General features: G+C 36.3%; 1 protein-coding gene across 1 annotated transcript; it reads left to right on the top strand.

Moving 5' to 3' along the window:
- Positions 1-1002: 1002 nt before the first annotated feature.
- Positions 1003-7248, top strand: GCK72_002960 (uncharacterized protein; the record flags this gene model as incomplete). The annotated part of the gene is made up of 9 exons (XM_053723716.1): positions 1003-1086; positions 1145-1213; positions 1270-1516; positions 2498-2700; positions 3563-3668; positions 3963-4180; positions 5099-5180; positions 5232-5326; positions 7177-7248. The coding sequence occupies 9 exons, from the start codon at positions 1003-1005 to the stop codon at positions 7246-7248; spliced, it is 1176 nt and encodes a 391-aa protein (XP_053592361.1).
- Between the last annotated feature and the right edge of the window lie 19463 nt (positions 7249-26711).

Raw genomic sequence — 26711 nt, 5'->3', positions numbered from 1 at the left:
TATGATGTTGTTTCGGGAATCGTCCCCATTTTGTTTGTTATAACCTGATTTTCAAGAGAGACGAGACAAATTTTAATTGATTTTTGAGATACGACATTCGGAAATTCGTCATTTTTCTTTTGAACTTTCGATGGGGAAACTTTTTTGTTGTTTTTGCATCATTTCTTTAAATTTTTTGTGAAGAAAGTTCTCGAAAAACGATAAAAAACGGAAAAAAATAATATTTTTGTGAAAAATCAGTTTAAAAAAAAAGAATTCGTTGCGAGACCCGATAGAATTTTGCTAATCATGTTCCTTTAACAATTACAGTACCTTGCTTGCAAAGAGAAAATTGTTTTAATTTGTGAATTCTGTGCTCATTTTGCCACAGAAAAAATTAAGAAAAAAGCAGAAATTTTTTTTGTGAAATTGTTCACAAAAACTTGCCTAAAATCGCAAAAAACTGAAAAATAATGTGTATACCGTAAAACCGTAAGATTAAAGGAGCATGCACAAATTTATTGTCGGGTCTCGCAGCGATCTTTCATTTTTTACATAATTTTTTAGAAACTGCCTGAATTCTTGCAATTTTCTGGATTTTTCAACCTGAAAAAAGCGAAAACGTTCTCTGCTGCCATTAGAAAAGTTTAAAACAACGAAAAACTTGTTTCGCTCTTATCAATTTATCGGAAACCTGACTGCGAGATGATTTTATTTGCGAATTTTTGCAAAAATTGATTATAAGTACTTTTAGTTTTTTTTCTGCTTTTTAATTGTTTAATTTTTTCAGCAAATCCTCGTAATTTAGCTGTAGATGTCTCCTAAAAATCCCCAGCAAACTTCAAAAATTCTCGTTTCCCTCCAATTTTCTCTTGCTCAACAGAGCGCACTTGCATCATTCCATGTCGTGTAGTCCTCTCGGACAACGCCAATTTTTATTTGCTCGCTATAATCTTTTCCGCCCATCGTTATCATGCCGAATTCATAGTCAAAATGTTGCCAATTTCAGTTCAAGACGTCGAAATGGGCTACATAAAACAAGAGAAACACCCATTAGAATACGAATATCTACAACCCGAACATTTAAAAGGATTCGATTCTTATAAGGTTTTTTTGCTGTTTTTTTTTTTGCGAAAAATAAATAATTTTTAAATTAAAAATTTAGTACAACTGCGTCGACAACTCACCCTTATCAGTCTACGTTTCCCACCCGTTTTGGAATGGGTTAGTAGAGGTTTGTACTAAAAAAATTTCAAAAAAATTTATTTTTTTCAAACATTTGTTTTCCAGTTTTACCCACGAACATGGGTGCCGAACGTGCTAACTCTCGTCGGTTGGGGATTCGTAATGGCGGGTTTTTTCATCGAAGGATTCTTGGATTATCGAATCGATCGAAATTCTGATGGATCAGTGAATCCAATACCGGATTGGTTCTGGTTCGCCGCCGCTTTGTGCACATTTTTAGGTCATACATTGGATGGAACAGACGGAAAACAATCGAGACGAATTGGGGCTAGCGGGCCGACCGGCGAGCTTTGTAAGGGCGAAAATTGGACTTTTTCAGGGAAAAATGCTCTAATTAGCTCAAAAAGAGCTTAAATTCCTCAAAAAACAATTAAAAAATCTTTTAAATCGATCAATTTTTGAAAATAACGATGAAAAACACTAAGAAAGTGACCAATTCAGCACAAAACCGTGTTGTCTGGCGTACCTTAGGCGCCTTTGCCGATTTTGAGTGTCTGGCGCGCCTGGAACGCGTTTTGAACAAAATTTTTGTCATTTATAGCATTCAGTGGAACCTTTGGGTTCTTCTGAAGATTCAGTGGAACCTTTGGGTTCTTCTGAAGATTCAGTTTTGCTAGTCGGGTGCGCCTTTGACGCGTTTTTAGAAATCATTGCTTCAGCTATATTTTACGGCGTTTTTAACGATTTTAGGCGATTTTCAAACAATTTTAAAGTTTTTAGAATATATTCCATGGTTTTCCCATCAATCAGAACAAAAATGATAGAAAAATCGCTTGTCTGGCGTACTTTTGGCGCGTTTCATACTAAAAATAAAGATTTGAGTGTCTGGCGCGCCTGGAACGCGTTTCGAACAGAATTTTTTCGTTTTTTTCACTGTTTTCAGGTCAAAAACTGACAATTTTCTTTAAAATTTTCATACAAGAAATCCTGAAAATGTCAAAATTTCGAAATTTTGAGGCGAAAAATATAATTTTTGACCAATTTTCACAATTTTTTACAGAAAAATCGGCGAATCGAACTTGAAAATTACAGAATTTCACGAGAAAAACCTTGAAATAGCTAAAATTCTCAATTTTTTATTTATTTAAAAAAAATGCAAACATTTCAAAAAAATCTCAAAAAAAAAAATTTTTTTTTGAAACTTTTGAGGCAAAAATATGATTTTTGACCAATTTCCACAATTTTAAACATAATTTCAGCAAAAATAACTAAACTATCAAAGCTTTCATTCAAAAATTGACTAAAAATCTCTAAAATTCCCAATTTCTTTCAGTCGACCATGGTCTCGACTCGTGGTCCACCGTCCCATTCACCATCACAATTTTCTCGATATTCGGACGTGGCCGATACAGTATCTCTTCGGTTGAATTGCTCTGTGTACTGATTAGTACTCAAATTGTATTCTTTACGACACATTGGGAGAAATATAACACTGGAATCATGTTCCTTTCATGGGCTTATGATGTCAGCCAATTTGTGAGTAATTAGTGAGGTTAATTGGGGGTAATTAGGGGGTAATTAAAGAATAAAATATGGAAATTGCTATAGCAATACTTAGGAAATTCTAAAAATGCGAAATTTCTGAGTGAACAGTGCTGGCCGAACTTTTTTCTGTTGGGTTTCTAGACCAGCACTCGCAAAAGTTGTTAGCGTGAATTTTTTCAGTTTTTAATAAAAAAAACGTTGAAAATTTAAGCAAAACTGACGTGGAAGAGTTTTGCGAGCGCTGGCCTAGAAAACCCAACTGGAAAAGTTCGGCCAGCAATGACCACTGAAGAATTTCTAGCATTTTTCATTTTTTCGACTGAAAATTCGCATTTTTTCAGGGTGATTATCATAGCAGTGTCCATAATTACTTAATTGAGGTAATTAACACTAATTAACTCATTTTAATCGCACTAGTAGGCGAATTAGGGGTAATTAAATAAGAAAAAAGTGTTTAACAATATGGAAATTGCTATAACAATACTAAAAAACCCTAAAAACTCATAAAATGCTGGCCGAACTTTTTTCTGTTGGGTTTCTAGGGCAGCAACGTTTTTTTCATTTAAAAAGTTAGAATTCACCCAAAACTGACGTGGAAGAGTTTTCCGAGCGCTGGCCTAGAAAACCCAACTGGAAAAGTTCGGCCAGCAATGATCACTCAGGAATTTCGAGCATTTTTTCGAACTGTTGACCATTTTCAGCTCAAAACCTCAAATTTTATCTTTAAAATCCAATTTTCAGCTCAAAATTCCCATTTCAGAGGTTTCTAAGTATTATCATTGCTTTTAAAACGATTACCGTTTTCCCCCTCTTTAATTACTTAATTACACTAATTAACTCGATTTAATTGCAGGGTCTCGTAATTGTGTACATGTGGACGTACTTTGTCGGCTATCAATGGTTCCATTTCGATCTTTTCGGTGTTAATTTCGCATTTACCTTCGAAATCGGATTCTACTGTACGTTAGAGCGCACTTGCAACTGCGCTCTACCGCAATCTCTTTTTCTCTGCGCCTCTCAATACCGCACACTATTTTCATCGGTTTCGGTAGAGCGCGGTCGTAAGAAGCAATACATTTCTATTATCACGGCACGCTCCTCACAACCGCGCTCTACCGAAACCGAAGAAAATTGTGTGCGAAATTGAGAGACGCAGAGAAAAAGAGACATTTTTCAAGAGCATTTCGGTGGAGCGCAGTTGTAAGAACTGTGTCGTGCTAATAGAACGCAAATGCATAATCTCAAATTTTCAGTGTGTTGCCTGATGTCTCTAATCGCCTCGGCCTATAATGTTCATAAAGCGGAGAAACTGAAACAACCGTCACTTCTTGCCGGTGTCCGACCCGCATGGCCTGTACTAATTCTCTTCGGATCATCCATCTATTGGGCGGTCGCATCACCAACTAACGTCATCGACGCGGATCCCAGATTCTTCTTCTTCTGTATGGGAACTGTTTTTAGTAATATTACGGTGAGTATTCCGGATTTTAGAGAAATAGGGAAAAATGATCTGGAAAATATTATTCCCGCGAAAACTCTCTTCGGTCCTTTCTGCCAAATGTCCCTGGAATTCGGTTTAAAAATAGGTAGGAATCTGGCGCACCTTAGACGCTGTATTATTAGGAAGCGTCAATATTTTGTGTTATCCGATGTGTATGAAACTTGTTCTAAACTCGATTTTAATAAACTCTCAGTTTTACAGTCAGGCGCGCCGCTGACGCGTTTCTGAACGAAGCAAATGAGGTTCTGACTATCTGATCATTCTCAATTTTCCTCTGAAAATCGGCTTTTGGAAGTTCCGATGGATTTCTCAAATTTTTACTTTTTGACAATTCTAAGAAATTTTCTTCACATATTCTAAAAATCACTCTAAACGCCACAATTCCCGTTTTCTTCTGACTCAAAAAGAGCTTTGATGGAAGAGTTTTTCCGCGCGGCCGTGTAGTCCTCTCGGACAAGATTTTTACTCAACTCTTTTCGTTGTTTCATTACGTGTTTATTCGTGAAAATTAACATAAATGGAAAACGGAAACGACGAAAATCAAAAATAGCTATCATGAATTTGTCAAAAAGGATGAATTCGAAAATTTCGAAATAATTATGTGCGCATCTCATCGTCTTCACTCTCTTTTTGCTCATCCTCCATATCCTCCGACTCATCCGAACATTCACTATCCATCTCATATCGAGAGAAAATAAGAGAAACTGAGAAAATTTGCTGTATCTTGTCCGAGAGTACTACACGAGTTTTTTTCCGCGCGGAAAAACTCTTCCACCAAAAATCTTTTAGAGTCAGGAGAACTGGATTTGTGGCATTTAGAGCGAATTTTAGCATCTCGAAACTCGCAAATCTCTTTTCTCTCAAATCGAATTTTATTTATTTTTGCAGTGTCGCCTAATCATCGCTCAAATGGCAAGTACAGTATGTGATATATACAATTTGACACTCGGAATCTATTTATCTACTATCGGTGAGTCTCTTTTTCATTGAAATTCAATCCATCTCTAATTTTCTTTCACAGTTCTCTCATTCTACTCTCCCGCCCATGAGCTACTAATTCTTCGTCTTTCAACACTAGTCATCACTTCACTTCATCTACATTATGGAATCTGTGTGGTCAGTTTTCTAATTTTCAGAAAAAAACCACGAAAACCCCGTTTTCAGCATAAATTAGGTCTAAAACCGTCATTTTTGATTTGGGGGACTAGTTTGCTCAAAATTTGGATTTCTAGGCCACCAGCTCAAAAATTTGTTTTTTTGTCCATTTTTCGGTATTTCTAATCAAACTTTATCTAAAATATGGTTTTTCACCTTAAAATCTCAATTTTCCGCCGAAAAAAAGTGTCAGTTTTTCCAGAGCTATGATGCAAATGTGCTCTGTCGATAAATCGGGTCTTCAGTGGTTTTCAAAAATTTAGCTATAGAGCGCATTTGCATCAAAGTGGTTTTCAAAAAATCTCATGAAGTGCTCTCTATTGATAAACTTCCCTGATTTTTTGTGAATAGAGCGCGTTTTCGAAGACTTGAGCGTTACGCCTCGCACTGCGGTGTGTTTCGAAAAGAAAAACTGAAAAACTCTATGTTGCAATTGCGCTCCGTCGATAAAACGAGTTTGCCAGGGATGTGCCTATGGAGGCGCTTTGGGCGCTGAAAGATTTCAAAGTGGGCGAAAATGCGACGAGAGAGAGTGTGTAAAATCGAGAGAGTGTGTCTGCGTCTCTCCATTTCGCACACTCTTTCTCGTCGCATTTTCAAATTCCGGCTGAAAATGCGAGGCGCTCAACGCCACCCGGGCACATACCTGGAGTTTGCTGAGTTTTTAACAAAATTTAGCTATAGAGCTTATTTGCAACAGAGTGACTTTCCAAAAATCTCATGAAGTGCGCTCTATTGATAAACTTCCCTAAAAATTCAATTTTTCAAGGGGAAAAATTTTCCAATTTACTCGTTTTTATACTTTTTTCATGATGATTTAGTATATTTTTCGAAAGATTGACTGAATTTTTCAGCGAGACGCCTCCGGCAATAAAAAACTTGAAGGTGTACTATGGTCAAATTTGATTTTTTCCCAGAATAATCTGACTGTTTTCGTGAGTTCATTTCTATATCGAAAGAATATAAAAATTCGGTCGAAACTCCGCTGAGATCGAGCGGCGAAACAGTTTGGGCATTTCTGTAGCCGTGGAAGAAAACAATAGAAAAATGGCGAAAGTAATTACATTATAAAACTTGAAAAAATTCTTTGAAAATTTTCTTTCGATATGAAAATGAATTCAGACACACGTACATTATTCTATGAAAAAATCAAAGTTGAACTTACTATTAGTCCACCTTTACTCAAATTCGAAAAAAAATTTGAAAAAAATTTGAAAAAAAAAATTCCCTCCAAAAGACGGGCCTGAGGGGCCGGGCCGGGCCTGAGTTTTGAAAAAAAAAGCCCGGCCCTTGACAAGTATGAATCTTATCAATTTTATCAGTAGAGCACGTTTTCTAACCCAGTTTTCTCAAAAAATCTATTTTTCGAAAAGTAAAACGCGCTATTATGTTAAATTCTCCCGTTTGAAAACCGCAAAAAAATTCATTTTAGGTCTAAAACCGTCATTTTTGATTTGGGGGACTAGTTTTCTCCAAATTTGGATTTCTAGGCCACCAGCTCGAAAATTGTGTTTTTTAAATCCATTTTTTTTCCGTTTTTTTCTGTATGTTGGCTGAAATGATGTTTTTCATCTGAAAATCTCAATTTTCCGCCAAAATTTTTTTTTCAAAAAATTTCATTAAAGTTCGCTCTATTGATAAACTTTGTGATTTTTTGCACGTGTTTTACCCAAAATCATCAATTTTATCAGTGGAGCGCATTTACTGAGACAGAGAACATATCGCATGTCCATAAGAGTACCCAACTGGTCCCCCCCCCCTTCATAAAATATTCGAGTGTTTCTTCCCCAATTAATTATTTATTTTTTCAGGTTCGTCAACTCTGCCGCCACTTCAAAATTTACGCCTTCGACGTCTCGTATCTTCAGAATCGAAAAGAATAATTTTTGGGATAATAATAATTTTCTCTTTTAACACTCAAAGTGTCTTATACTAATTGTATATTATTTTGTTTTATCCTTTTTCTTTTCGCTTTTTAATTTTTTTTCGGCGGAACATAATGAATTTTTTCAGCGGAAAATTGAGATTTTATCCATACTTGTCATTTGACGGGCCGGCCCGGCCCGGGCCGGGCCAGGGCCGGGCCGAGGAAAAATTTTGCCGGCCCGGGTGGAAAATTTTAAAAATTTTTTGCACCCCAAAAATAATTTTCAAGTGTTTTTTATCACTAAATTCACTGTAGAACTAATAAAAATCATCAATTTAGTCGAATTTTTGAAGAAAATGCCCCAAAAACCACTTTTTCAAAAATTAACGCTGAAAAAAACATGTTTTTCGAAAAAAGTCGCTTCACCCGGGCCGACCGGGCCGGGCCAGGGCCGGGCCGGGCCGGGCCGGGCCGACCAGAGTGACCGGGCCGTGACAAGTATGATTTTATCCAAAGTTTGATTAGAAATACTGAAAATTCACAAAAATTAAGGAAATTTATCAATAGAGCGCACTTTCATGAGATTTTTTGAGAACCACTTTGATGCAAATGCGCTCTATAGCTAAATTCGGAGAAAACTTTCAGAAAAACCAGATTTATCGACAGAGCGCATTTGCAACATAGTTTCGACGATTTTTTTCAGTTTTTTCCCGTATGCGCTCCGTCGCACAGCGGTGGGCACGGTGCCAAATTTAAATTTAACGCCTTTTTGTCGTATTTTTCAAAATAAACCGCGACGCGCACGCAACGCGGCTTAGAAAAAAAATGCAATACTTTCGTTGCTGACCTTACGCCTTGCACTGTTGAAAAGGTTTGAAATTTATCTGAGTCGCGTTGCGTGCGCGTCGCGGTTTATTTTGAAAAATACGACAAAAAGGCGTTAAATTTAAATTTGGCACTCAGCCAAGTCTCTTTTGGCACGGTGCCAACCGCTGTGCGACGGAGCGCGTTTTCACGACCTTACGTTTCGCACCCCTATGAAAAGGGAAGTTTTGATGAAAATTCAGAATTTCGAATTTCCGAAAAATGTCAAATCCCATAAAAATCCGAAAATCCATGACTACCCCGCAGAATTCCGACATCTTTTTCGCCCGTTTTCTCCCCAATTTTTGGCACCAAAAAGAGGCGGAGACAACAACGGACGGGCGGTCTAATTGTTTTCGTTGTGCTCACCGAGCAGTGGCTCTCAAAGCATGTGTTTACCTTATTTGGGACCGAGGGGGAGAGGTGTTGCACTTTTCATTCAATTTCTCTCTCTTTTGGGGTGAAGTAGTACTAGTAACGTCTTCTAGAAGAATTCCCTGGAGACACCTTTCGTTTTCTATATTTGTACTTTTTTTATTGTGCAAAAACGGAATTAAATTTCGAAAATTGGATTCCAGAAATTCGTTGCGCCATCAGCCGAACAGCGCGCTTATCACTACCCTCGTTGGCTATTTTGAATGTTGCATGCGTGGCCACAGGTAAAGCGCGATGGATCCATTATGGATGAAACGCGGATCGCGCGTGGATGCTGTGGGTATGTCAGATGGATCCATTATGGATCCATATGGATCCACGCGCGGGCGGCATCCATTTAGCACCCACGCGCGACCCGTGGTTTCTTTGATTCGATTGGGTTCATACCACCACATATTGTGGCTGTTTCGCATACTAGAGACTTATTCTTTTGCAACTATAAGTTTCTTAAGGTGTGTATTGTGTTCTATCTATTGTTTTTTTCAAGTTCCGTTTTCCGTTCTCGTCCAACTCTGTTCGTCTACAAACTTTTTTCCGTTTCCACTCGCTTTTCATCAAAAACAAATTATGGTTTCACTTTTATGTAATTTCAGTATACTATTCAATTTTTGTTTTTCAAATGCCAAAATAGTCTGTAGGTTTTTAAAATCAAGTTTACACAAAATGAGTTCAAGTAATACCCGGAAAGAAGAATACTTCTACAGAGTAAAAGTCCCGTTTTTTTTCTTTTCGGAACGACAGAGACTTACCAATTTACCTTTTATTCCACCTGCAAATGTATTTTATCATATCGTTCCGAAAAGAAAAATAGTGGAAACCTTTAATTTTTCTCATGAAAATAACCATAAATTTCCAAAAAAAATTCTCAATGACATTACCGAGTTTTGGTGAAAAATAACAGAAATTTGTTTCGGCAATAGCTTAATTATTTTTTATTCAGTGAACCATAATTTATTTTCAGCAAAAACTGTCAAAAAATTGGTGAAAACTCTGGAAAACGGAGAAAATTTCGGCAAACTCCTAAAAAATAATTCGCCTCGATTTATTATAAACAACACGCAAAGCGGAATATCGGATTATCGTTGGAAAGTCAGATCAGGCGTGGATTGAATATGGATCCTATATGGATCCACGCGCGATCCACGGAAATTCGAGGACGACCGACATCCTCCCTATCCATATTCCATCCGCGCGCGATCCGCGTTTTAAATGTGGACGCATTATGGATCCTATGTGGATCCATATTCGATATGGACGCATATGGACCCACAATGGATCCATCGCGCTTTACCTGTGGCGCAGGTGGGTGTGGTGCCGCTCTGCCCGTGGAGTGTTTCGAGTTCGGTTTTGGCCGACATCATAACTTTTTTTGTTTTTTGATATTGAAGATAAATCGATGTTGCAAGCGATTTTTTTGATTTTCGATTCTAAAAATTTCAGTGATTTTTAAAAAATAAATTATGATGTTTACCCATACCAAAAATAGCGACGAATTAGGTGCCAGGTAACAAGTTGTTACTGACAACATGAAGAATCTAATTAGTAATAATTACCCCTTGTGTAATTATAGACTGAGAGTCGTATTTATAAGCAGTGGTTTTTCATTTAAATCGTTTGAAAGTTTTCGCAAAAAAAAGTTTTTGTAGAAAGAAAATCGTCAATTTTCGAATAGACGTTTCGGTAGGAGTACTTAATGAAACCTTTGAATTTTGGGCATGTGTAGATCAAAACTAGCTCTACATTTTTGTAGTTGACAATTTTTCGATACCTTTTCTAGGTTTAGAGATATCGGTGCTCAAAGTTGGACTAAAAACTCAAAAATTGAAAAATAAACATTTTGTCATTTTCGAAGAGTTGTTATGGTATTAAAATTTTTTTAATTTTAAAGATGTGTTTATAATTTGTATAGATCAAATCTAGTTCTACATTTTTGTAGTTGACAACTTTTTGGTAACCCCGCCCACTTTTGAGATATGCGCCTTTAAAGATAGCAAGGCAAGGGAGGGACGCAGAGAAGCCAGATTATTTTAAAGGCTCATATCTCAAAAGTGGAGGAGCTATCAAAAAGTTGTCAACTACAAAAATGTAAATCAAAATCTTAGATATCGATTGGTTTTAAATTTGGGCAGATTCAACCTTTACATGGTATAGGTATAGAGGCTCAAAGTGTCAAAGTGTCAAAAGGTAAAAATTCTTTTTTTTTCCTTGGAGCCCAAAATAGTCCATGCGGAAACTGGTTTGTTGTCGCTGTCGCTACTTCCAAGTCCTTTTGGAACTTGTTGAACGTATGTAAGTACGCTCTAGCGAACACTCAAGAATGTTCGACAGAGCGCACTTGCACATTGTTTTTGATCTCCATGTAAATCAAGTCGGAGACAAATAAAAAGTTACATTAAAAAATTGCTTCCGTGTCTGAATCTCTCCATCTCACACACTATTTCTCTTTTTCATGTTCCCATCATAAATCGGATGTAAATGGCCCCCCTCCAACTCTTCTCGACTCTTCTTTTTCCAAAAAAACTCTTCTCACTTTTTTTTTCGAATATTCTGATGGTGTGTTAGATCTCTTGGGAGGAGGAGAATGAAAGAAGTTTGCAGAAACGTTTTTATGGAAAAAAGTTTTTTCAAGGGCGCCCTGTCAATCAACTCGGTGTTCTTAGGGCTCATAAAATAGCAGATAGTTTGAGACCTTTGGATTTTAGCGATTTTCAGATTTTCAGCTTCAAAACTATCAATTTCTCTCAATTTTTCATCGAAAATGTGAAAATTTTCGATAGTTTTTCAGACTTGCTTTTGTTTCTGAGTAGTAGTCGAAAATTTGAGTTTTTATTTTTGATTTTTGGCGCCAAGTATTATCAAAATAAAATAAAGTGCCGATATTTTTTCTTACGACAAAATGCAGATTCATAGTGAGTCTGCATTAACCAACGGCAACGGTGACAAACGGTTTTTAAGGGTTAAACATGTTGAGATTTTTTTTCTTCAGAAAATCTACCGTAACTCAGTGATTTTCGTGGTGAGACACACTAAACCTATATTTTTGAAATCAGCATGGCAAGACGCGTCGAATGAGTGTAATCATGCCATACTTTAATTTTTTCAAAAATCTTGACTTCTGGGACCCAAAATTCTGAAATTATCAGATTTTTTTCAAACATGGGTATGATCATATTTATGTGAAAGCTCTTGTCACGACAATTTCAAAAATACAGTTTTCATTGGTCTTGGCACGAAATTCGGTGAGATACGGTAGTTTTTGTGAAGTTCGATTTTCGAAAATTTTCAAAAATCCATAACTTACTAATTTTTAAACATTTTTGGCTGATTTTTTGCTTGAAATGGCCGTAATCGTCTCGACTTTTTACTAAAACTGTGGCCAGAGTTGAGTGGAATTCCGCCTTCCGAGGATATCTGCTTGGAAAAATGTGTTCGCCTACTCGAATTTACTGACATTTTTTGAGGTTTTTTGTAGAAAAATTACCCGTTTTTATCGAAAAAAAAAGCCAAATATAATCATTTTTTGTGACTTTTTGCAACAAAAAAAAGCCAAAATCGTCTTATTAAACTGACTTTTCATTCCGCCCTTCGCTTTTTGCCACTTTTTTAATTCCGCTTTTCAAAAACTGCCGGAAAATACCCCTAGACGCAAATTTTCAGTCCAAAAATCCCTCTGGCCGAATTTTTTCTATTTGGGTTTTTAGACCATCTTAAATTTCATCTTGCCTATCAATATTTAAAAAAATATAACATTGCGTTTTAAGCGAGTTGCTCTTCTTCTCGGACCTATAACTTCTTTTGGAACCATTGTACAAAACAGTTGTTAGCTAAAAAAATAATCTACATGAAATTTCACACATTTTGTTAGTTGACAACCTTTTGATAGCTCCGCCCACTTTTGAGATATGCTCCTTTAAAGAATGGCGAGAGAGGAAGAGACGCAGAGAAGTCAGCCGCCCTCGTTTCTCTGCGTCTCACCCTCTCTCTAGTCACTATGTGAATATAGTCATCCTTTTCGAAATCAGCTTAACTAATTTGTAAATTTTTCTATTCGTCATTTCATCGTACCCCGAAAATGTCCTCCTTCCCACATGACACCCCTCCTCATCTTTATTTGAATAATCTGTAAAAATACAGCTATCGAAATCTTGTTAAATGTCGCCTCTTTTCTTGTTTTTGTATTGTTTTGCCTACCCGCTCTATTCGAGTGCCTTCTAATCGTATCATTGATACTTTAGTCCTATTTTCCTCCCATTGAGAAGAGCCTTACATCACTTCTTTTTGCTTTGTTGTTATAGTAGTAGCAGCATTTTTCTCGATAAAAGATATTTTAATAGATAAAATGGTCAAATTTGAGAGCCCGTCTTGGGGTCCAGCGATGTTAGATGATTTTCAATTTTTATATCACTGTGTAGATCAAACATAGCTCCTCATTTTTGTAGTTGACAACTATTTGATAGCTATTCTAGCTTTTGAGATATAGGCGCTTGAAGATGGTAGCTATCTTCGCGGGCAGCAGGAGAGAGGAGGGAGAGACGCAGAGAAACGAGAGTGTCAGACTTCTCTGCGTCTCTCTTTTTCTCTCTCTGCCATTGAAGATTTAAAATGATGAAAATACCGTAGTTTGACTAAAATTGATCATATTTAGTTAAAAAAAATTAAAAAAAAACAAACTTCCAAAATTTTCGAAAGATCACTTTTATTAACTTGCAATAAAACACTGCAACACTGTGAATTTTCCTCAAATTTTTGATATGTCATTTTTCAAATAAATGCCTATAAATTCTGATAGTTTCATTTATAACGAATGCTTTAACACACAGTTACAAGTTTCTAAATTTTAATATTTTTCATTAAAAATACCCAGTTTCCAACATTTGTCAACGTACTTCAACTCACGTAGTTTCTTACAAATTTGTATTCATTATGTAGATCAAAACTAGACCTTCGTTTTTCCAGTAGACCATTTTTTGATAGCTCTGTCCACTTTTGAGATATTTATTAAAAGATAGTAACCTTTACAGCGTGCTTTTAACATATTCATCTTTAAAGGCACATATCTCAACAGCCTGCATAGCTATCAAAAAGTTTTCAACTACAAAAATGTGTAACATTTTGTGTAGATCATTTTTGTAGTTAACAATTTTTGATAGCTATTCTAGATTTTGAGATATGCGTCTTCAAAGTCAAGGTACTCAAAGTGCGAATGGAAGAGACGCAGAGAAGCCAGAGTGTCTGTCTTCTCTGCGTCTCTCTTTTCCATTTTTTTAAAGTTTAAAATGTAAAAGTTACGTACTAACATGTCATTTGCTGTTCGAAGAGGTGTCAAACGTCTCTCCCTTTTTGAAAATGTCCCTAAATTGTCACTAAAAATAGAAAAAGAGAACATTTTTTCTACTAAAAGACGTGTATTTTATGAGATCAATCGGAAAAGCTTGAAATGTTCCGGAAGGGAATTATTTTGTGTTTACGAGAAGTACCAATTACCTTTCGGAACACATTTTCAGATGGACTCGTCTCTTTGCGCCGGTAATTGTTTTCCGTTTTGAGTATATGCACCTAGTTAAATGAACCTCATTTTCAGATTTTCAGACGGATGTTATCCACTTGACAAGTCCGCTTTCAGATTTTTTCGATTTTTAATTTATAAGTATAATTTCTAACGAAAATTGGTCGAAAATAGGTTGATTTCAAAGATCCATAACTTTTTCATTTTTCATCCGAAGTTTTCAAAATTATATTTTTCTTGTAGATCAAAACTAGGGCTTCAGTTTTGCAGTTGAAAATTGTTTGATAGCTCCCGCCACTTTTGAGATATGCACCTTCAAAGATGGTAACTATTCGGCGCAAGAGAGGGTAGAGAGGGAGAGACGCAGAGAAGCGAGACACCCTCCTCTTTTCGCACACTCTCTCGGATGCCGTCTGGATGCCTAACTCTGACCGCTTGTATCTCAACAGCATGCAGAGCTATCAAAAAGTTGTCACTTAACAAAATACCGTAAATACTGTATTATAACGGCACCTGTAATAGAACGGCACCTGTATTATAACGGCACCCCATCTCTACTCAGAATCCCTTAAAATGTTTATTAGGGGGTTTTTTCTCGGTTCTAATTAGAAGCAACGTGTTTGGTCACTTCTAGATCAGCAAATAGAAAGTCCAAAAAGGTTTTTTGTTCAATTTTAATGAGTTTCCGAAACCACAAAATTTCTCTCGGAGGCAGTTGAAAAATATAACGGCATGCCGTTATAATACAGTATTTACGGTATGTGAAATTTCATGTAGATCATTTTTGTAGTTGACAACTTTTTTGTGCGATTTTTCAGTAAAGATATATAGCCTAAGTTATCACAGTGACCTTCTTCCCCGCTTGCTCCAAAAGTTTCAGTTATTTCAAAGGTTTGTTTTGCATCAAAACCGCCTAATTTGAATTCAAAATGAAAAAGTCCGTTGTTGTCTCCTCCCCATAAAAACCCACGTGATGATGATCCATTTCGAATCAACAATAACAAAAAACCCCAAAAATAGCCTTCATTTTCTCCTATTTTTGAGAAAGACACCTTTTTCTAGAGATATTTACATAATCTAAGACTGATATATCAAAAAATTAATAAATTATAACTTATGTACCCTACGCACACATGTCCGTGGGAGTAAGGAATCAAAAGGAAAAGTGTCAGGTTTCTTCCCCTCCCTTCTCATATCAATTTGTTCACGTTTTTTTACTTTTGATGACAGATCTGCAACAAAAAAAGTTGTTTTTTCAGAATTCAACCTTTTCTTTTTGCTAAAAAACGAAAAAACCACCAAAAACCACCCATGGCCTAAGTTTCCACCTGGTGGCCTAACTTTCCACCTGGTGGCCTAGAAACCCAAATTTCTCAAAAATATGCCCATAAACCTAATTTCTTGAGTTCTAACCATCCAGATCCTTATAAACGTCAAAAAATGCTTCCAAACCTCTCTAAACCACTACAACCACCCATGGCCTAACTTTCCAACATGGTGGCCTAGAAACCCAAACTAGTCCGCTTTAATTCTTTCTGAAAAATTTGTTGTTTGATATGTATGTTGTTTTGACTCTATTTCCGGTTTTATGAAATTTTCCAAATTAAATTGTTTTTTTAAAGTAGACTTTTTTATACGATTTTCAATTTTCCGACTTGAAAATGATATTTTTACGATTTCTAGACAAGAAATACAAAAAATTATATAAAAAAACTATCCTGAAAACCATCAAAAAACGAAAAATTTGGTGGTGGCCGAGTTTTTGCGTTATCTAGGTCACCGATTGAAAAGTTCGGCCACGGAGGTTATTTCCCGATTTTTCGATTTTCTGCGAAAGTTTTCTGAAAATTTTCTATTTTTTTTCAAAAGTATTTTCCTCAAAAACCTTCGAAACCCTAGTTAATTTTTTTCCAAAAAATCGGAAAATTTTCAATTTTCTTTTTAAAAATTTTTCTTTTCAGTACTGAGCTTCCGAGGGCCTGTTACAAGACCACTCATGTTTCAAACTTGTAAAATGTTGTAATTTTCTTGTATATCAAAAGTAGTTGACAACGTTTTGATAGCTCCGCCCACTTTCGAAATATGCACCTTTAAAGTTAGCAAGGAACGGGGGAGAAGCTCAATCACTTTAAATGAGCATATCCCGAAAATGGGCGGAGCTATCAAAAAGTTGTCAACTACAAAAATGTAGCCCTTCATTTGATCTATACAAATATCAAAACTTTAGAAAAATTTAATAATTTTAATACCGTGATAACTCTTCCCAAAATTTTGATTTTCAGAGTTCTAGCACAACTTTGAGCTGTCAACTACAAAAATGGAAGGCTAGTTTTGATCTATACAGACATGCCCAAAATTCAAAGGTTTTATTCATTCTTTTGATAGCTCCGCCCACTTTTGAGATATGCGCCTTTAAAGATGGTAACCTATGAGAGAGACGCTGAGAAACGAGAGTGTTTGGCTTCTCTGCGTCTCCTTTCGTAACCGAAATAAGGCATATGTATACTAATTAGGATTGCCCTGAAACGTTGATTCCAAAAATATGAGTTCCAACCTAAAAGCTTAAAAATTGTCTCAGATTTTCGAACTATTTTATTTACTTCCGTACACGTTGTTCATTGTCACTCAATAAATAACATATTTTTAGACATGTTCCCAGAACTTTTATTCCTGATTTTTATTTCCAGCTGCAAAAGTAGTCTGGAACACTAAAATACCCAAGAAAACCATCTGAAAACGGGTTTTGTCTCTCTCTTTTTCTCTCCAATTTTTTCCAAACGATCATAACAATTACTACTAGTAGTGTCTTCTTGAGTGTTTTCTCTTCGTTTCGACTAATCGCCGGATTATTCTCTCATTCATTTCGTTCCTTCTTGTGGAGACACCATCATTATTGTTGGTGGTTGAATGGCATTGTGACCTTTTTGGTATTGCGTTTTTGAGAAAAAATGTGTTTGATCACTTTTTTGCGTACTTGCGAAATCTCGGCCGGACCCGGCATGGATTCCAAAAATGTGCATAATTTAAGTGCATTCGACTTTTGATCGAAAGTTGAAAGCATGGTCCAAAATTCGACATTTTCCAAAAATTCCATTATTGTACTGAAAACCAAGCCAGTGAACATTTTCAAATCGGCCCGGCCCCTCCCAAACATGATTTCTGGCAATTCTTTAAAGAGGGACTGCAGTATTCCAAAAATCGAGATTTTTTGATATGAATCGACTCAGAATTTTGTAAAAAAGAGAAAAGTCTCTTGGAGCCAGATCCGAAAATTAGTCTTAAACGAGTTATGAGGCCTCAAAGTGTCAAAAAAGGGCCTCTCGCCGTGAATATTTGCCTTATATTTCAAAGTAAAATTCTCTCGCCGTTAACATGAAAAATTTTTGAAATATAAGGCAAATCTTCACGGCGAGAAGTCCTTTTTTTGACACTTTGAGGCCTCATAACTCGTTTTAGACGAATTTTCGGACCTGGCTCCAAGAGACTTTTCCCTTTTCTACAAAATTCTGAGTCGATTCATATCAAAAAATCTCGATTTTTGGAATACCGCAGTCCCCCTTTAAAGTGAGTATTGTGCCATAAGAATTTTGGGACGTTTCTAAACCAATTTTTAGCAACCGGGACATTTCGAAACCGAGACTAACTGAAAATTCCATATGTATATCCAAATGTTCGGATGCCCTCTGCCTTGGATTCTTGTCTGTCTGTGTGTCCACATGTACCGATGTCCACAGTTCCAGATGTCCATATGAACGTCTTTGGAACGTTTTGAAACCATTACATTTCGACAGTAAACGTGAAAAAAATCACTGCCAAAAATGCCTCATCAATAAATTTTTTTGACGATTAGTGTCGAGAGGTATTTGTATGGAAACGTCACGGTTGCCAAATGTCTCGGTTTCAAAACGGCTTTGTTTCTGAGCGTATGGTTTCGATACGTCCCAAAAACTGCTAAGACTATTTCTGTTACATATAAACGCTAACTTTCATAGTTTTTCATTCAGAACTATCTTTTTTAAAACCCCCAATTTTGCCCCCTTGAATCTCCCATAAATCTCCAATATTCGATTTCCCACTTTTAGTTCAAAACGGCTCATTTTGTGTATATTTTGTGAAGACTGTGCTACATTTGGCTTGTTTTGACAAATTTACGTTTTTCTTAAAGATCAAACCTAAATCTTCGCTTTTGTAGTTGACAATTTTTATTCGCTGTATCTAGAAATAAACAACTTGTCTCCACTTGTCTGTTCATTCTCAAATAAGCCCCACTTAATTAGATGTATCTCTTCAAAAGTCATACCTACAAAAAAGTTGTCAATTACAAAAATAATCTACATAAAATTTTACACATTTTGTTAGTTGGCAATTTTTTGATAGCTCCGCCCACTTTTGAGATATGCGTCTTTAAAGACTGGAGGGCGTCTGCTTTCTCTGCGTCTCTCCCCCCTCCTCTCCTTCTCGCGCCATATAGCTACCATCTTTAAAAGCGCATATCTCAAAAGTGGGAAGAGCTATCAAAAAGTTGTCAACTACAAAAATGTAGCCCTAGGTTTGATCTACACAATAAACTAAAAGCCAATAGGTTTGGACAAGTGGATTTTTTGTGACGGGACGTCTAACTTTACCTATTTTTTACACCAAAAAGTCAAAAGTTTGATTGTTGAGCAGTTCTTAAGTTCTTACAACCCTTCTATTATCTTTTTTCTGAAAAAGAATGTTCAAATTATTTTACGTCACAACTTCCCTCTCTATAAATGCCCTTATCCTTCTGCAGAAAAGGACATAATAATGAAATTAAGAGCAGAGAGAAGGGGACGTCTTCTTGAGAGAGAAGAATGACTTTTTCTATTTTTGTTTTTCTTTTCTCTCTTCCATCTATCTACCCTATGCTCAATGATGTTTAGTTGTTGTTCCTCCCCACGCATTTTTCGTTTTTCTTTTCCTTCCCTTTTCTTTTGAAACGTGGCAATTGGTTTAGGCTTAGGCTTAGAAGACGAAGGAGGGATTATGGACGGGAGGGTCTTCAGGGTGGTTGACTAGCAGAGCAGTAGTTTGTTTGAGCTGGAATTTTTTGAAAAATACCGAATTTTATTCAATTTTTCGGTTTTCAGACAAATAAACAATTGTTGGCAATCTAAAAGTATTTTAAAACTAAAATCCCCACAGAATATTACGGTAGCACTCGCATCTAGCTGTGTCGTCATTTTCGTGGTGCGATCTCACCGATGGCCGAATTGTAGGATTCTAGGCGACGATTACTTTTTCTACCTGATTTCAAAAATGTAGGATTTCGGTCATTGTAGTAATTTGGTCAGTGTAAGATGGTCAGTGTAGTCAGTCTGAAAAATTGGTCAGTGCCATGGCCGAGTTATCGGATTCTAGGCCACAACTATCTTTTAAAAAATTTATTTCAATTTGAGATAAAGATAACACACGGCCTCCTGCAGAGGCCCTCTCAAAGTACTGCGCGCAGTGCATTGAGAGGGCCTCCACTGGAGGCCGTGATGACAGCGTTTTGCTTCTCGGTGTCTCTCCCCCCTTCTCCCTCTCGTGCCTTAAAGCTACCATCTTCAAACGCGTATATCTCAAAAGTGGGCGGAGCTATCAAAAAGTTGTCAACTACAAAAATGTAGAGCTAGACAAGATCTACCAGACGGTATTAAAATTTGAGATGTGGAGTTAAACCTGAAAAAGTTACACATGGTCAAAGGTTGTTGTCTTCACAAGAGCATGTAATTTGAGGGGGTAACTCAGTTCCAGAAAAAAGATTTTGATGAGATTTACTACAAAACAAAAAAAAGGGAAATTTTGAAATTTTGAAAGAGAACATCATAAAAACAAAGAACATTTCCGAGTTTGGCACAATGCGACAACTCGGAAATCACATTTGGAAAAAAAACTTTTTTGAGATTTTTGGAAACTGGAATTATCTGGATTACTGTAGGTTACTGTAGTATGGTAGGTAAGTATCTCAAAAACAGATTCTTCCAGAAACCTTTTTTTAAAACAAAATTTATTAAAAAATCACTATTTTTCGAAAAAAAATATCGAAAAATCACTAAAATTTCAATATTTTTGGAATTGTGTTATTTTTCTTTATTTTAACTAAACATTACCAATTTCAAGTCAAATTAAAACATTTCTGTCATTCTAAATTTTTAATTAGAGAGAGGGAGACGCAGAGAAATCAGACACTGTAGCTTCCCTGCGTCTCTCCTCTCATCTCTTTCAGCGCGCGCTGATAACTACCATATTTCTCTACAATATCCTAGTTGAAATTTTATTTCTAGCTATTCAAGTTCGAGAGATATAGCCATTCAAAGTTGGAAGCACGAGAGAGGAGACGCAGACAACGAGACGCCCTAGTTTCTCTGCGTCTCTCCCCCTTTCCTTTTCTCGCCGATTTCAAACTGCCATCTTCAAAGGCGCATATCTCAAAAGCTTGAATAGCTATCAATAAGTTGTCAACTACAAAAATGTAGCTCCAGATTTGATCTACTTAACCGTGACGCACCCCAAACTTTTGACCTCTCGTTCATCTTCTACTTATCCTCATTCCCTCCCCTCTTGCTCCCACAATAAACCAATGTCACATTCTTTTTGTTGTCCTCATCCCATTCATTTGCATTCCCAACCCATAAGTCCCCTTTCTCTCCCATTAGTTGATGAGAGAGAGCATCATCATCTTCTCCTTCTTCTGTCATCATGAGGTTGTTTCCATCTAATTGGATTGAAATAAAAATGGGTGTTGACCAACATAAATGTAGCATGTGCAGGGAATGGGCGGACGACAAAAAATTCGCGAAAAAAAAAGTTGGCAACGTTTTTTTGGAAACAGTGGGGACCCTTCCTCGTTTACTTTTTTGGGACACTTTTTTTTTGGTTCCGGGACGCCTTGAAAATGTTTGAAACGGTGTAATTTTGCCAGTTATGAGTCAAAATCACTGAAACCTATACCATTCGATTTATCGTGACGAGAGCTTTCAGAAAAGTATAAACACGACCCGCTTTCAAAAAATTTGGGTCTCACCACGAAAACTACAGTAACCCGGTTTTAAAGGCGCAGACCCGAATTTTAAGTTTTTGAAAATCTAGCCATGATTATACTTTTCTGAAAGCTCTCGTCACGATGAATCCAATGGTATAGGTTTCATCAATTTTGACTTACAACTGACAGAATTCCACCGTTTCAAACATTTTCAAGGTCTCAAATCCGACAGGGACGGGAAACGCTTTAAAAACCGGACAGCTGGAAACCGGGACGTTTCGAAACCGAACAAAAATAGTTTTTGAGGATATTGAAAGTCTGGTTTGCAAATGTTTCGGTTTCGGAACGTCTCCGTTTTAAGCTTTTTTAAATTGGGTTCCGGGACACAAGACGTTTGTCATTTTGTCACTAAAAATATGTTTTTCAAAGAAAAAAAGTTCCAAAACATGTCGAGAATTTATTCCACAAGATTTTTCCATTTGATAAGACACAAAATGTTCCATTAAAAGAAGAAAAAAACACAAACAAAGCATTTTGTTGCTCAAAAATCGGAACATTTTTTGAAAGCACTTCTTGACTGGTATTCTCCTTTGCTAAGCTATAACTTTTTTGGATCAATCTACACAAAAAAGTTGTCAATTACAAAAATAATCTACTTAAAATTTTACATATTTTGTTAGTTGACAACGTTTCTATAGCTCCGCCCACTTTTGAGATATACGCCTTTAAAGATGACAATATAGAAGAGAGTGAGAAAGAGGGCGGCAGACAACAAGACAGTCTAGCTTCTCTGCGCTCTCTCACAATCTCACTTAATTCTATCGTCATATTAACTTTTTGCACCTGTATCCTGCAAGAATATTCGTCTGAAATCTGAGAAACCTAAATAACGAAAAAAGTGTCAAATATCAAAATAACAACATTCAACAGAAACACAAAATACGTGAATTTTCTTATTTTTTAAAGTTTTATTTATTATTTAAGTTACAGATGGCAAGTAGTCAGTATTAATAAAACATTGAAATACTTTTTTAATATTTTTTATCATTGACTCTGGCAGCCTATTTTCAAAAACCCATAACTAAAAACCTAGGCACCGAAGATTTTAGGCAAACGCGCACTACTGAGGCTTTAATAAAAAGTTACACTGACTTTTATTTTTTCCAAATGTGACCTTATATAACTTTCTTAGATTTTACCCAATTTTTTTAAATTTACGTTTTTATTCTAGATCAAAACCCGGGCTACATTTTTGTAGTTGATAACTTTGTGACAGCTACTCTAGGTTTTGAGATATACGCCTTTGAAGATGGTAGCTATACGGGACGAGAGAGGGAGAGGAGGAGGAGGAGAGACGCAGAGAAGCGAGATCTCTTGCTCTCTCTCTTCTCGAGGTACCTATCTTTAATGGTGCGTATCTCAAAAGTGGGCGGAGCTTTCAAAAAGTTGTCAACTACAAAAATGTAGCCCTGGTTTTGATCTACATAATTAATATAATTTTGTACAGATTGGACTGAAAACTTCAAAGTTACAGACGGTCGAATAGGGTCAATTTTTCTAATTTTTTGATTTTTTTTTCCTTCTGAAAGTTCCATTTTTTTAACCTACAAGGCTGCCTACTATACTATTGTCAATTCCTTTTAAATAAACGTCACGCCATCAGACAAAAAAACTAAAATAAAAGCCGTCACACTTATCATTTGAGTTCATCTCTTCCCTCCTCCTTCAATTCAATTTCCGTCATTCATTCCATTTTTCGAAACGCCTCTCCCTCTTTTCTTCTTCTTGAAATTCTCTTCTTCTCCAATTAATTATTGTTCCATCTTCTTCTCCATTCTCTCTATTTAGTCAGTTAACTCTGTAATAATTGACGAAACATTTCGAAATGAGAAGAAGAAAGAAATATTATGATGCGTGTCACGTAGTACATGTATTCCATCCATTTCATGAGTTAACCTCATTCTTCATTCCGACATCTTTCCCATTCCCTTTTTTCTTTTTTTTTACTTTTCCAAGTTTTTTGATCTTTCCGGATGTTTCTCTACAAAATGTCCAAAATTTTAGGATCAGGTTACTGTACCTTGATCCAAATTTTAGGATCAGCATCTCGGTGGCCTAGATTCCGAAATTTGGAGTTTTCTAGGCCTCCAATGATTTTTTGTTGAAACTATTGCTTATTCAGGTTACAGTAGTCAGAGTTGATAACACCCTGAGAGAGCGCAGAGAAACTACAGTGCTCCACATAATGATACGCCACCCTTGAAAATTTCGAAAATCTCAAAAATGAGAAATGATGAAATCTCGTCCATAACCGTAATGAAAACTCTTCATAAGTAACATTTATTAGTTTCATAACAAAAACAAACTTGATACAACAAATTGAGAAAAATCAAAGATTTCAATTTTTTCGTGTTTTCCAATCTACAAAACACTTTTCATTTTTTGCATTATTTCTTGATTTTTCTTTGAATTCTTCAGATTGAAACTGTGTTTTCTGCTAGTTTATTGGTTTTCACACTGATTGGTCCCAGAAAATTGCTGACCGATAACGAAAAATGCCAGATGGACACTCAAACTGCGCATAAATCATCAGCCAGTCAAATTTCAAAAGAAACAACCTGTTCGGGAGGTACACTCTGTCCATATGTTGTGATTTTAGTAGAATATGGGGCGAAGATTATTTTGGAATGACATCCACGCTTTTGGACCGACACAAACGCAGAACCATGTAGTTTGCTCCAAATTTAAGATCCACATGCTCTTAAAATAAATGCCGAAATTAACTTTCCCGTGTCTACAGACACTGTTTATCGGGTTTTATTGAAAAACTAAATTGGGAAACTTAGAGAAATGTGAAACGCATCGCCTACAATAGAGTTGCCGGTGGGCATTCTCGCCGAATCCAATACCCCATTCTTACGGTACACGCACACACTCGCAACGACGCTCCGCTATCCCGCCACGTGGCAAGGTCGCGTACCACCCATCTCCTCACGCAAGATTAACGGTTGTTTTTAGTTCTTACTTTTTAAGGTAATTTCTCCCCGTTTTTGTTTGTTTTCTGTGCTGATTTACGATTATTCTCTTGTTCTTTTACTGTTTATTCTTGGATAAGAATAAATTGGTGTTTTCGAGTATAAAATCTCGTTCTGTTCGTCAAAAAGGCCGCTGAATCCGTAACCACCGGATAATTATAGAGATTTTTAGTGATAACCTACTAAATTTGCCAAGAACCTACGAAAAAGATACTCAAGTTGAGTGATGGTTACGGTAACTCCTTATTGACCTGTAAACCGGCTCTTATATTATCTTTGGCGACAAGAACACATTTAATTATGAGAACACAATAAAATGCCGTGATTACCAAAATGATTACAAAAATAATAAGCCGGTTTACAGGTCAATGAGGAATTACCGTAACCCTAACTCAACGGTGGTACTCGCTTTTGGAACTCGGGGAAATAGAACTGTTACAAAATAGAACTGTGAGAAAATGGAACTGTCTAATATAGAACTGCTACAATTTGGAACTCGGTAAAATGGAACTCGATGAAATGGAACTGGGTAAAATGGAACTGCTACAAAATGGAACTCTTGTTCGAATGGAGCGCGTTTGCATTCATGACTTTTTAGAAGAATTAGAACCAATTTTTGTGGGGAAAAGTCGACTTTTAAGGTTTAAAAACACTTACATCATGAAGAGATTGTCTTTGTCTATTTAATAATCAACAAAAAACTGATTAAAATTATATTTGATAAGCCCAATAAGCATTTTCAAAACCAGTGGTAGAGTTCCATTTTGTTCAGTTCCATTTTGTAGCAGTTCCATTTCATCGAGTTCCATTTTACCGAGTTCCAAATTGTAGCAGTTCTATATTAGACAGTTCCATTTTCTCACAGTTCTATTTTCTAACAGTTCTATTTTCCCGAGTTCCAAAAGCGAGTACCACCAACTCAACTTGAGCATCTTTTTAATAGGTTCTTGGCAAATTTAGGAGGTTATCACGATAAATCTCTATTGTAGGCGATGCGTTTCACATTTCTCTAAGTTTCCCAATTTAGTTTTTCAATAAAACCCGATAAACAGTGTCTGTAGACACGGGAAAGTTAATTTCGGCATTCATTTTCGGAGCATGTGGATCTTAAATTCGGAGCAAACTGCATGGTTCTGCGTTTGTGTCGGTCCGAAAGCGTGGATGTTCTTCCAAAATACTCTTCGCCCCCATAATCTACTGGAATCACAACCTATGGACAGAGTGTACCTCCCGAACAGGTTGTTTCGTTTGAAATTTGACCGAATGAGGAGTTTTGTGCAGTTTGAGTGCCCATTTGGCATTTTTCATTATCGGCCGGCAATTTTCTCCGACCCATCAGAGTGAAAACCAATAAACTAGCAGAAAACACAGTTTCAATCTGAAAAATTCAATGAAAAATCAAGAAATAATGCAAAAAATGAAAAGTGGCGTATCATTTTGTGAAATCTTTGATTTTTCTCAATTTGTTATATCAAGTTTGTTTTTGTTATGAAACTAATAAATGTTACTTATGAAGAGTTTTCATTACGGTTATGGACGAGATTTCATCATTTCTCATTTTTGAGATTTTCAAAATTTTCAAGGGTGGCGTATCATTATGTGGAGCACTGTAGATTGTCTCGTTGTCTGCCGCCCTCTTACACACTCTCTTCTGCCTTTGAAGGCGCATATCTCAAAAGTGTGCGGAGCTAGCAAAACGTTGTCAACTAACAAAATGGGTAGAAAGTTAAGTAGTCTAGTTTCATAGTTGACAACTCTTTGATAGCTCCGCCCATTTTTGAGATACGCGGCTTTAAAGGTGGAGTATTTTTTTTCGAATGCTGAGATTAGATTTTTGAGCGAAAAATGACAATTTTGTTCAGTTCTCAACCAAAATGAGAATGGTTGTCATTATTGGCTTGTTAAGAAAATGCTATTATTTTTTTTAAAAAGTTTTGTTTTTAATTTCTCAATTTTAGTGCCCACTTCGATATCATGTGGCTGTGTCAAATTTGTTCAACATGAGCAAATTTTTATTTTTCTTGTAGATCAAAACCGGTTCTACATTTTTGTAGTTGGCAACTTTTTGATAGCTATTTTAGCTTCTGAGATACGCGCATTTAGAAAAATAGGTTATCAGTCGGCGAATGAGAGACGCAGAGAAGCGAAAGCGTCTGTCTTCTCTGCGTCTCCCGTCTCGCCTTCCTTTCTTTGACCGCATGTATCTCAAAAGTGGGAGGAGCTATCAAAAAGTTGTTAACTAAGAAAAAGTGTAAAATTTTATGTAGATTATTTTTGCAGTTGACAACTTTTTTGCGTAAATCGATCCTGAGAAGTTATAACTAGTATAAGTTGAGTAACTTTTACTTGAGTCTGAAATCTGCCTAGAGCGTATTTCCAACAGGGAACAGGGTTAAATTTCGATCTTAGAGATTATAATTTTTCAGACAACAACAATGAGATTACACACTCTCAAGAATAACAATAAAATGACTAATCTGGGACTAACATTTCCAGATTAAACATATGAGATCAGTGACTAAATGTTTTGATCTACGTACTTTTGAGATTTCTGACACCATAGACTTTTTTTGTTTCCGGCAACTTTTCCTCATCCTTTTTCCTGGTTCTTTGGCACTTTGGACTTCCTGGTTTCTTCTTTTTTTTCTTTT

This window comes from Caenorhabditis remanei, chromosome I (assembly GCF_010183535.1).
Source record: "Caenorhabditis remanei strain PX506 chromosome I, whole genome shotgun sequence".
Taxonomy (NCBI): Eukaryota; Metazoa; Nematoda; class Chromadorea; order Rhabditida; family Rhabditidae; genus Caenorhabditis; species Caenorhabditis remanei.
Note: the sequence above shows the minus strand (reverse complement) of the source record. Positions and strands in the feature narration are given on the sequence as shown.